A 17,365-nucleotide genomic window follows, 5' to 3' on the forward strand; every position below is an offset into this window, starting at 1 on the left:
CATTTAATTTTTCATTTTTCTACTTGCTTGGCTGCATTCAGGAATAATTGCAACTCTTTGCATAACTGTTTGATTAAACTTAGCAGTGCATATCTTAGACATTCCATTCAATTTTATTTTAATTAATTCCTTAAAAACGAAGTCTTTCGTTTCAGATTTGTTTCCAAGTGAAAAATCAAATGAGTTTGGTTTACTTTTAGCTCCTCCGTTGCCATCCGTTTCCAAGCTTAATTAACTTCAATTTAGTCTCCATTCCATTTAATCTTTTTACGTTTAATTTTCAGCGGCAACATTAGCATTTTTTTTCCGATAAAAACAACATTAGGATATCTCACTAATGTGAATAGTGAATACAACATAGACGCTATCCGAATGTGAAAATACGCAATTCGTTAAGAACGAGACGCTAATATAAATATAGCTCCTAATCCCTGAAGGCTGAAGCCACTACCGAAGGAAGTGAATGGGAAAAGGGACGGGTCTGTTCACACAGTTCATTGCACGAGGGACGCTCCATGAGAATGCAACATAAGTTCAATATTGCATGTTTGCGTCACGACTGTTGGAAAAATTCTAAGTGGATATAGGAATAGGTATTTGTTATCCACAGACCACATATTGTGTTGAGCAGACTTCAAGAAAAAAACAATTATTACAAGTGTGCTATTAGTTCCAAAAAATCAAAAAAAAAAAACAAATATTATAAGTCATTGGCCCTAAAAAATTGAATTCGAAAACTCTAAACTTAAACGACCGGCTAAGCCGTTCATTGTGCAAACCCAACGATGTAGTCACATCGTTGGGGACTCAGTCCAAACGGCCACATCGTTGGGGACTCAGTCCAAACGGTGTGGCCACATCGTTTGGCCTAAGTCTCAAACGACTTGGTCACATCGCTTGAGACTTAGTCTAAACGGTGTGGCCACACCGTTTGAGATTTGAACTTTGAAAAAATATAAAGTTATGTTTTTTGGCGTTTGAGACTTAGTCCAAACGGTGTGGCCACACCGGTCAAGAGACCAAAAAATAGAACTTTATATTTTTTCAAAGTTCAAATCCCAAACGGTGTGGCCATATCGTTGGAGACTTAGTCCAAACGGTGTGGCCACACCGTTTGGGATTTGAACTTTGAAAAAATATAAAGTTCTGTTTTTGGGCCTCTTGACCGGTGTGGCCACACCGTTTGGACTAAGTCTCAAACGATGTGGTCACACCGTTTGGACTGAGTCCCCAACTAAGTCTCAAACGGTGTGGCCACATCGTTGGGGACTCAGTCCAAACGGTGTGACCACATCGTTGGGTTTGCACAATGAATGACCTAGCCGGGTATTTTAAGCTTGGGGTTTTCGAATTCAATTTTTTGAGACTAATGGCACACTAGTAATATATATATATATATATATATTTTGGACTTTTTAGGACCAATGGCACACTTGTAATAATTGTTTTTTTTTTAGTCTGCCCAACACAATATGGGGTCCGTCAGTAATAGGACTCATAGGAATATGATGAACATTCCATATATGGTCTCGGGCTTTGGGGTCTTGGACTTTGACTTGTATGGTTGGGACTTAGTTTTTATTTTTGGATTTCACAGACACTTATCAAAAAGTTACTAATGTTTACTTTTTGGAAAACCGTCATTCTTTTTTCTGACAGTTAGGGCATGTTTGTTAAATTTTAACTAATGGAAATGAAATGAAATGAAATAAGTGGTCCTAAAAAGAAAAGGAAAGTAAAGGAATGGAAACAGTTTTAAAAAAAATCATATTATTAACAGACCCCTTTTTGTGTTAAGCAAAATCCCGCCCAACTTGGCCCAATTTTGGGGTCTGTACTTGTGTTGGGCACAACCCACCAAATCAAACACCCCGAACGAGAAACCGAGAAAGGCGGTTACCTTTGTCTCCTACCCTTCGTCTAGTTCAGTTTCTGTTAAGAGATTCTGTTGTTCCACTTCGTCTCCTACAACTTTCTCAACCTACTACTGCTTATTCAACCCAGTAAAATGAAGGGGTGTTGTGCCTATTGGATCATGGAATTGGATATAGATAGTTACAAATCAACGGATACCCACAGACATGAATGTTTTGTTTGCAGTACTACCAAGTACCAAGATATTGTAGGAGAGTCTAAGAAAGATTATGTTGGGATTGGCGGTACCTCGGGGCACTAGTGTTTGAATTCATTAGTTGTGAATTGGAATATTAGATCTTTTTCGTTAGAACAATATTTCAAATAATTTTGGTGTCATCTTTGATTCGCTAGAGTCTTTATAATCCATATCTTACGGTTGTACATATTCAACTATAAGAACTACTTGTAGGAGTGTGATGAAACAAATTTGTAAGACTGAGGATGGATTTGGGTAAATACTCGTGATTGTTCAGCAGAATGTAAATAGGTCATTGTTTTTATTCTTTAATATTTACATCTCTTAGGCTCATAATAATCTTCAGCATAAAGGATCTCACTTTGTTGTTTCAGTTGGATGATAAAGTTTTGCACAATGAGATTTTCCAAAAAAGAAGAAAAATATGAGAAGTGGGATTTCCGAGTTTAAGATTCACCCCCCGAACCAGGGCCGGCCCTAAGTTTCCAAAGGACCAATGCAAAGTCTATTTGTTTATTTTTTTCTGGGCTATTGTTTGGGGTTTTAATACCATAGTGGGCTTTGTATAGCTTAATGGGGCCTTTAGTTTCGGTTTAATTTGGGGGCCCTATGCAAGGGCTTAGACAGCATAGTCCCAGGGCCGGCCCTGCCCAGAACACAGAACTTGTCAAGTATTTTGAGTTATGCTGTTATTGTTGTCCTCTTAGCATTAACCACCAAAACACCGATTCACGTAGTGCACCCCCACGATAAATCGTCGGCCCTAAATTGATTTCCCCTCTTTTCCGTTAGGATAATTGATATACGGCAACAGATTACCTTGATATAGTGGAGAGGTGCCCAACACAATTTATTTTTTTTAGGATCAATGGCAAATTTGTAATAAATGTTTTTTGTTTGGGTCCGCCCAACAGAAAATGGAAGGTGCCCATAGCGAGTATTTTTTAAAATTGTGTCTGTTTAGTAAACTGTGAAAAGGAAAGTAAATTGTGACTGTTTTTTTTTCCTTTCCTTTCCCTAAAATTTGTAGGTCTTAACCATAGACTCAAAACCAATTCCATTTCCCTAGTTTTGTTTCCGCATGGAAAACATTATTTCCTTTCCATAGACAAACAAATAACAAAAAAACTATGGAAAATGTGGACCACACCTCTTTTCCTTTCTTTTCCCTAGCATTTTCTCCAAAACAAACAGGCCTTATAAAACTTTTTTAACATGGTCTTGGAGAGACATATGTTTGAAAATAAAAAGTGACTCTTTGAACAGACATGTTGACTATTTAAAGAGGCACTTCGTTTTATTTAAACCATTGTCTTGTTCATTCTAAAGGATCCCAAAATATCTCAAAATCTAATAGAAAGACTTGAAAATCATCATCCTCTTTCTCTCTATTTTGATTTTTTGAAGTTTTCATTGAGAGTACAAAAATTCATTCAAAGGTTCGTTAGGACTTCAAAATTGTAGTGCTATACTTTGGAGTTACTGATTGTTGTATCCTGGCAAGACGAAACTCAAAAAATTGTGAGCACTCGAATAGGGGTGAAATTCGTCTTTAGGACATTGTTTTGCAATCCTCAATCATCAAGAGTAAATTTCTTTTACTTTATTTGTTTTTGTTTTATAAAACACATCTTCCAAATTCATACTGTTATCAATAAAGTTTTGTTACTTTATTCAATTTTTTCATGTACCTTGGCATCCTCCAAATGCAACTTGCAAAATAGCCCGCTTAGGCATATCATTTTCTTTTTCCAAATGTGATAAGCAAGTTATTATTGTTATTATTATTGATGTGTCTCTCATACAGTCACAACTAGACTCATACTAGGAACACACAATAAACACTCACAAACACCTTAATTTCATTAATAAATAAATATATGGCAAACGGAAGGATACATTGTTGTTTTGAACATATAACAAAGTATCTCGATATGGGGAACATCAAAATCACAACGTCAACAATACTCAAATAATTCATAATTATATAAACAAATACATAAATTGGATTTACTCTTCCATAATATGCACATTAAGGTTTGAAACACATTTTAACATCTTTTTGCATGTGAAAAAAAACAATCACACTCCTCACATGAGCGTGATGAAAAAAAATCAAAAATCAAAAAATTTATTAAAGAAAAGTATTAAACTTAACCAAGTATCTTTATCCATTTTATATTCCCTCAACCCCCATGGCTCATCCTCGTTCATTATGAAATGCAAAATTGCTTTGTTGGCCTTGGAGAACAAGAGATCCACTAGCTTTGAGTTGGGATGGTTTCCTGAAACCACATGTTACATTGGGTCTACAAGTACTTGGTTGACTATATAATAGGTGCACATGGTAGCGTCCAATTGTTTAATTCATTAACACGAATTCAGATTAATCTTTCTTCACAAAAAATATTCAACGATCAACCATTGCATCGCATCCTTGAATGGAATTCCGATTTCTCTTAACGTACTTTCTTAACTAAATTTATTATGTCCTTAAGCCCAATACGTAGAAATTGTATTGTCAATTGTCATAAGTATTTATGGTATCCATAGCAGGTTGGTCATTACTAGACCAGGAAATGCATTTTGGATGATGATTGAATCCCCAAAATCATTTCAATTTGATGCATGATGTTATTTACTACAACAAATGAATTTATGTTGTTACTGTTTGTGGGACGATGATAGTTTAGGTCATCGAGGACTATCTAGAGAATAACAATCCGCCTAGAGTTTAAAAAATAATTCCCTTTGTTGATTGTATGTAGATATGTACTTGTAGACAAGTTTAATTTGATGGAGTGTTTTGGAGAGTTATTACTCGTTTTGAGATTTTTGCAACTTATGTCCCAAATGGGGAGATTTAAAGTCTACAAATTAAGGTGAACTTTGGAATGAAGGAAGAAGTTGCATTGGATTTAGTGTCATTTATCATGGATTTTCATATCTATTTTTTTTTCCTCATTTCATTATTTTAGCAATCCTAATTTTAATGTTTTGTAATATTAAAGTCATCGAACTCCAAGCACCAAAGAAAACATTCAACCACTACATTTTAGCTCTATAGTGGCCGAATTATGTGTGTTCAAAGTAGAGGGGCGACGTTGCATTCTTCCAATCGCATGTTAAGTTTGATTTCTTTGAGGGTCTAAAGGTTTTTTTTATCTAAAAAGTTTATTTGCTACATGCAAAAAGATTTTTGAATTTTAAAGAAAATAAGTTTTTTAGATTAAAAACCTTTAGACCTTCAAAGAAGTCAGACTTAACATGCGATTTATAATTTTTTTCAACGGCTAGAATTTTAGGTTTAAAGTTCTAAACCCATTAACATGTTTCATCTAAATTAATTGGTTAAAAAAAAATGGTTAAATTGTTTATGATTTCAACTATAGGTTATCATATGTTTTTTCTCTTTAATTTCACTTTAATCACATTTGTGCTTAGTCAATTTTAAATGAGCTCGTCCTTGAAAAAATGCACTCAACACAGGGGCAGATCTATGAGTTGGCTGACCCGGGTTGTAACCCTCCCTAACTTTGCTCAAAAACCATAAATACAGTAATAATTGTTCACCCAAACAAAAAGTAAAAAAAGAAATAGTATTGCATATTGCATCTGCCCCTTACTCTGACTCAACGCACTAAAGTTTGTGTCTTACTTAATCAATTCACTATTTTTTTTTAAATCAAAGATTTAATAAGTTTCAGGTATTCACTTAGTAGATTTCAATTTCGATTGTTTTTTATTTTAAGTTTATTTTTTTGTTTATTTTTGAAAATTTATTTTTTAATTAATTAATTATTTTTTTAAAGTGAAAATTTTATTGACAATGATAACGAATTTTAACAAATAATTAAGACAAATGTGTAACAAGCTGTGCCGCCAGTCCTTTTTGAATATCAAATTATATCATTCTAAAAATAAACTCATTAGAATCAGCTGTCCATAACTTTCTAAAAACAAACGATTTTTATTTTTTTTTTTTATTTTTTTTTTATTTTTTTTTTTTTATTTTTTTAAGCCCCACCCCAAATATTTTGGTAGTTATTGAGATATGTCAAAAAATATGTTTTTTATTTAATTTTTCCATATTATTGAAGTGTGGTTCCAACAATACCACTCGATAAATAATATTACTCACCAATAACCTTACTGGATTACTCCAGCAAACTAGGACAAATCTTTGCACGTGGCACGCCTATGTGTGTACAATACTTAAAATAACTTCATTTTTTAGCTCAAAGAGTCAAAGATGGTTAACTGCTTAAATTTTAATTTATACTCCGTAAGGGCATCTCCAATAGGGGGTGTAAACTATATAGAGTGGAAATTTTACATCCCAAATGTTAAAAAACTCTTTCCAATGGGAGTGTTATACCGTAGGTAATAGAGAGAGGGTGGGAAATTCCCCCTCTCGCTATCAGCTAATAAAAAACCCGGACAACACTCGAACAGACGTCTAAGTAAAAACAAATTCGGACGTCACTTGGAGTGTCGTCCCTATCTATTTCTAAAGTCACAATTTTAAAATTTTAAACTCGGACGTCACTTGAAGTGACATCCCACTTTAATTTAAAGAAGGACGTCTCCGAGTTTAAAATTTAACTTTTTTACACTTTTCCATTGGGAACAATAGAGAATGGATATCTATGGACTCTACAATAATTTACAATTGGAGTAGTAAAATCCTAATGACACCTAGGTAGCGCCTATGTGGAGGCTGGGCAGTTTAAGCGCCTATTAATCGGCGCATAAGCTATCGCCCCTCGACCGATCCGATCTATACAAAATTTAAAGGTTTGAGCGGGTGCCATAAAACATGCGATTTCTTCCGCTTAATCGGAAAATCGGTATAAAAAAAGCGCCGATTAATAGGTTATTTATTTATTTATTTTTATTTTTTTAAATTTAAGCCCACAAAAAACCCCAAAAAAGAAAAGCCTACGAACTTATATATTGAAGACATTTCACTTCACCGAAGAAATAATCAAAACAGTAAAAAGTGAAAAATGACCAAAGAAAACTCTTAGGCCAGCTAGCACTCCACCACTTAAGCCTGTATTTTTTTTACTTTATTTTGTTTTAGGTTGTTATATCACTTATATGTGACATATGTATTATAGGTTAACTAAGGCGATTAATCCGGGGCTATAAGCTTTTGGAGCGACTTGCTCCCGATTAGTGCTTAAACTACACAGTGTGGAGGTGTAATTTTACACCCCCCATTGGATATGCCCTAACAAGTAAAAGACTATAAGGGGCTATTTGTTTTTTTGGGTTAAGTTATAAGAGGGTCTTATAAGACCATGTGTTATAAGAGGGTCTTATAAGATGGTCTTATAAAGTGGTTTGTTTTTAATTTTAAGTTCCTATTATAAGCACTTGTAAAAATAGAAAAAAATAAATACATGACATCTTATAGATGGTTATTTGACAAATATAACCCTACTTTACATCACATTTAACTTGAATATATTAATTTGAAATAAACGTATAGTTTGATTTTCGGTTTCAAATCAATTTTGATAATTAGAATATCAATTTTAGGAAACTACCTTAATTGGCGGTTGTAGTGGTAGTGGTCTTAATATATGGTGGTGGTGGTGGTAGTGGAGGTGATGATATTGGTTTTAATAGCATGGTGATGGTGGTGGTAGTAGAAGTGGTGGATGTTTTAATAGTACGGTGGTGGTGATAGTTTTAATAGTACGGTGGTGGTGGTAGTGGAGGTGATGATATTGGTCTTAATAGTACGGTGGTAGTGATGGTGGTGGTGGTTTTAATAGCACAGTGGTGGTGGTGATAGTCTTAATAGTTCGATGGTAGTGGTGGTGGAGGTAATGATGGTGGTGGTAGTGGTGGTGGTGGCAGTGACGGAAGTGGTGGTAGTGGTGGTGGTAGTCGGTAATGGAATTATTTGGAAAATAAGATAATGAAAATGGGGTTATAACTACCACCACCAGATAAATGAAATTTCCCAGGGGTATATAAGATATCACCACCAGGGTGTTTGAAAGTCATTTTTCAAGTTATAAGACTTATAGAATTCATTACCTTTACTAGATCTAATTTATCATCACCACCACCACCGCTATTACCACCACACCATCCACCACTTCTACTACCACCACCATTTCACCGCTATTTATTAAAACATTTCATCACCTCCACTAGAATCATTACTTTTAATAAGTATCATCCTAAAAAAAAAAACAAAAAATGAAACCCAAAATCAAACTATGGCTCACATCTTATAAGAGGTTATAAGAACTTTGTTTTTTATATTCTTATAAGGTCCAAAACAAATTGCCCCTAAGTGTAGAATATTTTGTCTTTCATAGTGTCCTGCATGCACAACTCTTTAACATTTTTAACTTGTTCAGACTTCAGAGATTAAAGAAAGGGAGAAATGGTATTCCTTAAATATTAAATTGAAACACATGAGTCCATTGACTTCGATCTTTTGCTTGATTCAAACAACTTCATCAACTTGTTCCAGTTGCCATGATATAAATCTCAATGACTCAATCCTTCACATAAACAGCCCTCATAGTGAGATCCAAAAGAACAACAACTTTTAAATAAAAGACCGTAACCTTTTATACAGACTTTTGATATACAACCATCTTCACTTTAGTTATTTGGTAATTGGTAAGTACTCGGCTAGGCTTAGCTTTCGTTTGTTAATCATTACTATGAAGTCACAACAGAGGAGAAAATAGCTTTGTTCTGTAACCTTTTTTTGTTGTGTGTGCTTTTACAGGTACAAAGAAATTGCCGTCAGCAGACAGTAGGGTGGAAGTCGAAACTAGTTGATCTTGATATTTCAGGTAAAAGCTTCTTTCTAGCCTTTTGCTAGTGTTAAATGGGTACTAATTGTAGTCTTATGCCTAGGATGCAGAACTTATTATATGGAATATGTTTTGCCATTTCAAAACAGTCCACCTGATTCATAATTAAGACGAAGTCCATATAGTTTTCTAGTATACACCCATTCAAACGAGGATGCAAAGTGATTGATTATCTTGATATATAGGGCTAAGCCTCAACTGAATTAATTGCTCTGCCACTGTCTCTAGGATTGTCTTTCTTTATTGGAGAATTTTAGTTTGGCATTCATGAGTTTTAGCTAAATTGGGATAAAGTACACTAAACAAGCAGTGCTGGGCAGTTAGATCCTTAACTTCCTCTGCATATACTTGAATTGTTGACATAGAAATCATTTTATTTTTGACGTCCCTAAAACCTTTGAATGAAAGACATTGACTGACCTAATTGGTTGATGGCTTAATGAGAAAATAGCTTACACCTTATTTAATAAAAGTTTTCTATTCAATTTCTTAATTTTAGGCTTTTAAGTATTGAAGTATTTTATCCAATTTAGCTGCACTTCTTTTTCTTTCGCAGACGTGACAAAGTCAGGATCACCTGCGACTTGCAGTTTTCTTGTATCACATAAGATCATGGATAATCGTAGTCTAGAAGAATGCTTGAATGCTTTTGCGGCAGAGATGGATTTTCTGAAAAATTTAAGGGACGAAATGGAGAGCAGAGGCATAGAAGGACTGGATAACCTACGTGACGTAGAACAAGCATTTGAGACAATACAAAACACTTTAAATGGAACTATTCCGTACGATCCTAACAATAGGATGTTTGAAAATTTTCAAGATGCTATAGTAGAAAGGACGAATGAAAGCTTACAACCGGATAATATGTTCATGCATGAAGGAGTAAAACAGAGCACATTGCGACTTTCACATGTGCAGCTGCAGAAATATACATCAAAATTTGAAACTCGAGTAGGTTCCGGTGGGTTTGGAGATGTGTACAAAGGTAAGTTTCCTAACGGTGTGCTAGTAGCTGTTAAAGTACTGAAAGAAGATACAATGGATGACATGGAAGAACAATTCATAGCTGAAGTGAGCACAATGGACAAAACTTATCATCGGAATTTGGTTAAACTCTTTGGGTTTTGCTTTGAGCCCGGAATGAAAGCACTTGTCTTTGAGTACATGGAAAATGGATCTTTGGATAAGATTTTATATGAAAACAACATTCGCATACATTGGGAGAAGCTATATGCTATTACAATTGACATAGCAAAAGGGATCTCTTATCTTCACGACAGTTGTGATGAACAAATAATTCACCATGACATAAAGGCTGGTAATGTGCTTCTTGACTCAAATCTTTCTCCTAAGATTGCAGATTTTGGGTTGGCTAAGCTTTGTAGCAGAGATTTTAATCGTGTCACACAAACTGGATTTGGAGGAACCCCTGGTTATGCATCTCCAGAGGTTTGTTTTAAATGTGCAAAAGTAACGTATAAAAGTGATGTTTTCAGCTTTGGCATGATGCTATTTGAAGTTTTGAGGAGGAAGAGAAATCATCATGAGGGCCAAGAATGGTTTCCAGGGAAACTTTGGGAGATGTTTGAGAAAGAACAATTGGATAAAGTTATTAAAGATTGTGGCATTGAGGAGAAGGATAAGGAGAAAGCAAAGACATTATCCATGGTTGCTTTATGGTGCTCTCAGTTAAATCCTGAAGATAGACCTTCCATGAGCACAGTGGTAAAGATGCTTGAGGGGGAAATACAACCTCCACCGCTTCCGCCTTCGAATCCATTTCCATATCATGTCAGCGTGACAGGTGGTGCTACAAGAACAGGTGGACCAACCGCTTTCGATGTGTATTCATTAGTGTCTCCTGCCTCTTATGAACGGTATGAGAATTTTTCTTTCCGAAAATTAGGTGTTGGTTGGTTATGTGTTATTTAAGTTGGAGCGTCCATTGTTCACTAAAAGATGTAGATGATTTCCAACTATTTTTTAAATTTTATTGCTAATCAATTGTAAGTCTTACAAATATATTTCCATATTTTTCTATGGGGTATTAGATTGGCCAAATTAACCCGTGTATTTATATTTTCAGCTTGTATGAGGATAGCTTTCAAGATGGAGGAAAGTATCCCACAGATGGCATATATAAAAACAGTATTTTCAGCTTGTATGAGGAATTTGCTACAAGCAGAGTATCTCTTAAGGTCACTTCAGAGCACAATGCATCAACTCAGAATGAGCTTTTCAAACAAGATTTCTTTCCTACAAGTAGTGATGCAATGGCGTGTATTGAAAAAGAGCGCCCAGGTAGTACATCCATTGAATTAAATGAAAAAAATCAGGAAGTTTTCAAGGAAGGGAGTGATGACAACTCGAGTGGAATTTTGAAAGAATTGGAAAGGAAAGGCATTCAGCAACGATTTTCGCATGGGCAACTTCAGACCTTCACCTCACACTTCTCTTGTCAAATAGGTTCTAGTGAGCATGGAGAAGTTTACAAAGGTAAGTGTAGTAATGGTGTGGAGGTAGCCGTTAAGGTACTTGAAGACAACGGGACGGATGCCCTTAAAATGAAGTTTATGGCTGAAGTGTTTACAATGGGTGAACTTTATCATCGGAATATAGTTAAACTTTATGGATTTTGCTTTGAACAAAACATGAAAGCAATTATCTATGAGTACATAGAGAATGGATCTTTGGATAAGGCTTTATATGGGAACCACCATAGTATAGGGTGGGAGAAGTTGTATGGTATTGCAACTGAAACAGCAAAGGCACTTTCTTATTTGCATGAGAATTGTGAGGAGCAAATCATTCACTTCGATGTAAAGGCTAGTCATGTATTCCTTGATTCAAATCTTTCTCCCAAGCTTGCAGGGTTTGGATTCGCTTCGCGTGAGAGACGAGATTGCTATGAGGTCAGCTTGCCTAAATTCAAAGGTACCCTTGATTATGCTGCCCCAGAGGTGTCCATGGTAATGCCAAAAGGAAGTTGTAAATCTGATGTTTATAGCTTCGGCATGTTGATGTTTGAAGTTCTAGGGAGGAGGAGGATTCAGAATAGCGAGAGCGAAAACTGGTTTCCTAGACAAGTTTGGGAAAAGTTTGACAAAGGACAGCTAGACGATATTATGGAGGATTGTGGCATTGAGGAGAAGGACATAAAAACTGCAGGTATATTATCTATGGTTGCATTATGGTGCGCTCACAAAAATCCCAAAAATAGACCATCCATGAGCACTGTGGTGAAGGTTCTTGAAGGGCAAATACAGGCTATGCCTCCTTCCAATCCTTTCATATATGTCTCTTCGAGCACAAGCACCATGAGAGCTAATTATGGGAATTATGATTTGTAATTTGTATATTTGAATCTCTGAAGTTTTCTACACTAGTACAAAGGGTTTACACCCCCACTCTTTATGTAACTCCTGACGATTCCAATGCACGTACTTAATTTGGTTTTTCAGGAAAAGAAAATGTACAGCAGTATGTACATCTTAGCTTTATCTCTTTGATACACTGACATCTGTTTACATTCCTAAGTTTTGTCTCTATTTATTTGGTTGTAGTTGTTTTTCTCGTTTTTTTTGGGGCAAATATTGGATCATAAGTTATGATTCATAAAGGAACAGAAGCACTCTTTCAAACATCATCCTAATGCATGTTAGTTCAAATCTTGGTTACCAGGCTAAAAGAGAAGTCCCAAGCTTAATTAGTTACAGGGGATTAAAACGTTTTTTTCTTCTTAAAGTCAACGTCTCAACCGACCGGGAAGTGTCAAAAGTGAAAAGTCATCCATACTCACCATTATCACTGGTACATCTTTGCAACCTAGAAATGTCGATGAGTCTCTTTGGTTTGTTATTCTTTGCCTTTTCTTCTACAATGGTACTACACTTCAATCTCAGCACTGCCCAAAACCGTGTTGGTGAGTCATGTTTAGGAGGAAATTACGCAACTAACAGCACATATGAAGCTAATCTCAGCATCCTACTTTCTTCCATGGCCAATAATAGCACTAGTCCAGATAATACAAGATTTTTTACCAGCACCGTGAGAAGTAATTCAGATGGAATTTATGGGCTTTTCCAATGCAGACTTGATTTCAGCTCTCAAGACTGCAACAAGTGTGCCAAAACCGCAACTGAAGAGGTCACAATTCGGTGCCCGTTCAGGAAAGAATCAGTTATATATTACTTTGAGTGTTGGCTGCACTACTCCGACAAGCCCTTCATATCGACCATGCAGGTTGATCCCACTCTTTATGTGTATAACCCAAATAATATAAGTGACCCGGACCAGTTCAGTCCGAAACGGAACGAGTTGATGGAAGGACTAGTGGCTCGAGCTGTTTCTAACTCTTCAACTTTGTTTGCGGTTGGTGAAAATTATTTCACAAGCTCTAAGAATATATTTGGACTTGCTCAGTGCACTCAAGATATAAGTAGGACTGATTGTGGTAAATGTCTAAATACATCTGTTTTTGAGCTTCCTACATGTTGTGAGGGTGGAAGAGTTATTAAACCAAGTTGTAACATAAGGTTTGAGCTTTTCAACTTCTTTGGACCGGAAGCAATCATTCCTGCTCCAGCTCCTCCTCCTCCTCCTCGAATAATAGCACCACCAAACACGAATACAACCAACGGTAAGCAACTTGGTTTTCTGAGATGGGCCTTTGCTTGCTTTATTATTGATGCAAGGTTGATATAAGATTATTCATGTGAAATTTTGAAGTGATCACTCGATCATGATGCTTAAGTTGTTGCACTTGTCACCGAAAAAGTAAAACAAAGTTGTATAATTAAATGTAATATAACATAGCCATATATACTCTTTGTTCTAAAGTCTAATTCCTTTTGATTGAATTTGATGTTTATCTTATCTGAGCGTACCAAAAAATTTAGAGTTTTACCAATAGGTGCAGTGTCTTGCTTTGTGTATGTAAAGAGGACTGCACTTGATTTTGTGAGTTAGTAAAATGCTATGTCTTACCAAGTTGTGTAGGCCTTCATTCAGTTTGTCCGGAAAATAATTTGATTAGAAGAAAACGCATGGAGAGGGAGATCGAAAGAGATTAAGGGAATTATATTTATATATTACAGCGTAGGGTGGTAAGGCATACCAAAGCATAACGTAACTGGGATATGCAAAGTATAGTATATAATATACGATCAGGCAACTAGCAGAATCTTTTTGTACAGTTGATGTCAATTTTTGTATGTGTTCATGAACCTACCTGTTTTATCTAGGGTTTTGTAAGTTAACACCTGCCTGGAGAGAAATAAACTTCTCCGCAGATCAAGCAGCAAAGCATTCAGTGAGTCTACAAGATAATGTTCAAGTAGTTTTCCATGAGAGACCCCCATGGATTACCAAATGGGAGGTCCCTGGATAGGTCTATTTTAGATTTGCTTAATTTCTATAGACCCACTGAATTCAGTGGACTATATGAATTCCCTGCCTTGTACTTTTTCTTTCCTTAATTAATACAATATTTGCTTACCTAGAAAAAAAAAACCTGTTTTATCTTTTTCCAGGACAGAGGAAGAAATCATCAAAATATGTTGTCATTATATTAGTTCCTGCAGTAATTGTGGTGGTACTGCTGCTTCTATCAATGACCACCATTTGCTTCTGTTTATGCAGAAAGAAGGGAATCAATATAGTCAAGGGTGAGTACAGATTTGATTCTTCTTTTATCTCAATCCGTTTGTGGAGAAATCAATGAGCAAGAAACTAGTCAGCAGGACTATATATATATATTTCTCATTGAAGTGTCTTTTTGTCGAATTATAAGATGAAGGGAGTGCCAGCTTGCTCAGTTGGTAACACCTTTGGATAAATCGATGATACCAGAAGTCTGGGGTTCAAACCCCGCTTACACACTATTTAGTTACTGATCGCTTTAGAAACAGGCTTGCCCACACCTTTTTGCAGGTACCAACTAGCAAAGTTGGTAAAACCTTTGGGTGATGATACTAGAGGTCTGGGGATTGAACCCTACCAGCATCAAATGGGTTACTGATCTCATTCAAAATAGGCTAGCCAATCCAAAAAAACTAAAGAAAAAAAAAAAAAATAAAATAATAACATGAAGAGATGTACTATGTATGATTTTGATTATAATTGTTATTGATGTTTACTTTGACAGATGTGGATGAGAGAAGTACTATTGAATCCCTGCAATTTAACTTTGGAACCGTAAGAGTTGCTACAGAGGACTTCTGCGATTCTAATAAGCTTGGGGAAGGTGGCTTTGGTCCTGTTTACAAGGTTATACAATATTTCCATACTCAAGAATAAACTTAACAGGACTGTTTGCTAACTATTTAATTTTGTACCCCCGCCCCGCCCCACCCTCTCTATCGACAGGGTAAGCTTTCTGATGGGCAGGAAATAGCTGTAAAAAGGCTCTCTAGAAACTCAGGTCAAGGGGTAGAAGAATTTAAGAATGAGGTTCTGTTACTTGCCAAACTTCAACACAGGAGTCTTGTAAAGCTTTTAGGTTTCTGCTTGGAAGGAAATGAAAAACTTCTCATTTACGAATTTGTACCAAATGGAAGCCTCGATCAGTTCCTATTTGGTTTGCTCAATATCTCTCTACTTTGGTATTTCTTACATGCGCATGCGCCCACGTACATGAACACACACGCACACTACATTAGCATGGATGAAATTCTATAATAAGGCATTATCAAATAAAATATTATTTGTTCATTATGTGATTATTCCTTGTAGTATCATTGGATGCAAGAGAAAGTTTCATACTAATTTGCTATAGCATTTGTATGTTCATTTGTAGATCTGATCAAGCGTTCATATTTGGACTGGGAAAGACGCTATAAAATCATTGGAGGGATTGCTCGAGGCCTTCTATATCTTCATGAGGATTCTCGTGACAGAATTATTCATCGAGATTTGAAGGCTAGCAATATTTTGTTAGATGCCCAAATGAATCCAAAAATTTCTGATTTTGGCATTGCTAGGCTTTTTGTGGTGGACCAAACTCAGGGCATTACAGGAAGAATTGTTGGAACATAGTAAGTATAACTAATATGAACCACTTTGTTATTTTATTTGAAGAGGCATATTACATTTTGGAATCAGAGTTACACCTTTGATTGACTGCTCTAAAATAGGATGCATTTGTGGTTCCCATCTAAAAGAACACTAATTGTTGATGTAGCGGGTATATGGCTCCAGAGTATGCATTGCATGGACAATTCTCGGTGAAATCAGATGTCTTCAGTTTTGGTGTCTTGGTTTTAGAGATAGTAAGTGGTCAGAAGAACAATTCTTTCTATGGTTCAGAAAGCGCCGAATACCTTTTAAGCTATGTGAGTATGGCCATGGTTGTTATTTATCCTTTTTCGTTATTCTTTTTAAGCTACTGTCCTCACTCTCTTCACTGTAAGAACAACAAATAGAATTAAGAATATTCTTGGACACAGTCCAAGATACCACCGCTTTTATACTGAAATAAACCTATGATTAATTGCTGCAGGCATGGAGACAGTGGGTGGAAGGGACTGCTTTAGAGTTGATAGAACCAACACTGCGAGAACGCTATTCAAGAAATGAAGTAATGAGATGCATACACATTGGCTTGTTATGTGTTCAAAAAGAAATAGCGAGGAGACCTACAATGGCATCAGTTGTTCTAATGCTAAACAGCTACTCTGTCACCCTTCCATCACCTGCTGTACCTGCCTGGACAACAGAGGAGCATGGACCAAACAGAAATAATTCAAGCCAATCAGTTCTGCCACAGTCCATAAATGAAGCATCGATTACTGAGTTATACCCTCGTTAACACTCATGGATGAAGAGTACTTCGAATTAGATATGTTAGTTATTTGTTAAGGTTGCCTTTCAAGACATATTAATGGAAGTAAATGTAATTGTACACGTTCACGACCTTATGAGCCATTTACAAGTGAATCTCTTTCATGGCACTTTGAGCCATCTATAAGTGAATCTTTTTTTATAGTTACAACAAGTTCTAATATGTTAACTATGCGATGTTGAAATGTAGTACTTGGTCAGACTCTGGCCAAACTTGTAGTCGACAATTGTGTAGTAGCAGACTCATAGTTGAGTGTAAGACCCTTACCTAGGATATTAAAGGGAAGGAGGAAGTGATCTAAATTGCCAGGCCTAACTGCCTAAGTGCCTAACCGAATGCACAGATCATAAATTAACTGGACTGAAAAGGAACATATTCTGTTAATCTCAAGTGTCAACGAAGTATTCTTTTGGGATAATTAGGTCTTTAACCTTCACGAGCCAAATTAATTTAATCTCGATCTCGATATATCTACATCATAGTAATTCCATCTCATTATTATTTTAATTTATATCATCTACTAGTAAAAAAATTGAATAAAAGTAATATAAAACACTGAGA

The 17,365-nt window shown here is 35.9% G+C and overlaps 2 protein-coding genes across 2 annotated transcripts; both read left to right on the forward strand.

Annotated features, from left to right (window-relative positions):
- Positions 1-8,494: 8,494 nt before the first annotated feature.
- Positions 8,495-12,462, forward strand: LOC147492466 (receptor like protein kinase S.2-like). Its single transcript, XM_086564223.1, has 4 exons — positions 8,495-8,764; positions 8,877-8,943; positions 9,521-10,841; positions 11,051-12,462. The coding sequence occupies exons 3-4, from the start codon at positions 9,577-9,579 to the stop codon at positions 12,312-12,314; spliced, it is 2,529 nt and encodes an 842-aa protein (XP_086420349.1). The 5' UTR covers positions 8,495-8,764; positions 8,877-8,943; positions 9,521-9,576; the 3' UTR covers positions 12,315-12,462.
- A 90-nt stretch (positions 12,463-12,552) lies between these two features.
- LOC147492467 (cysteine-rich receptor-like protein kinase 10) lies at positions 12,553-16,957 on the forward strand. The gene is made up of 7 exons (XM_086564225.1): positions 12,553-13,603; positions 14,496-14,630; positions 15,110-15,231; positions 15,331-15,541; positions 15,761-15,998; positions 16,145-16,295; positions 16,463-16,957. Exons 1-7 carry the CDS (start codon positions 12,616-12,618, stop codon positions 16,769-16,771), a joined length of 2,154 nt encoding a protein of 717 aa, XP_086420351.1. The 5' UTR covers positions 12,553-12,615; the 3' UTR covers positions 16,772-16,957.
- Positions 16,958-17,365: the final 408 nt, after the last annotated feature.

The sequence above is a fragment of the Coptis chinensis genome, chromosome 6, assembly GCF_015680905.1.
Source record: "Coptis chinensis isolate HL-2020 chromosome 6, ASM1568090v1, whole genome shotgun sequence".
NCBI classification, from domain to species: Eukaryota; Viridiplantae; Streptophyta; class Magnoliopsida; order Ranunculales; family Ranunculaceae; genus Coptis; species Coptis chinensis.

Coding starts and splice junctions, on each gene's coding strand:
- LOC147492466 (XM_086564223.1), top strand. CDS start 9,577: ATGGATAATCGTAGTCTAGAAGAATGCTTGAATGCTTTTGCGGCAGAG. Junction 10,842..11,050: donor TCTCCTGCCTCTTATGAACG/GTATGAGAATTT, acceptor TTATATTTTCAG/CTTGTATGAGGATAGCTTTC.
- LOC147492467 (XM_086564225.1), top strand. CDS start 12,616: ATGCATGTTAGTTCAAATCTTGGTTACCAGGCTAAAAGAGAAGTCCCA. Junction 15,542..15,760: donor CCTCGATCAGTTCCTATTTG/GTTTGCTCAATA, acceptor GTTCATTTGTAG/ATCTGATCAAGCGTTCATAT. Junction 15,999..16,144: donor GGAAGAATTGTTGGAACATA/GTAAGTATAACT, acceptor TTGTTGATGTAG/CGGGTATATGGCTCCAGAGT.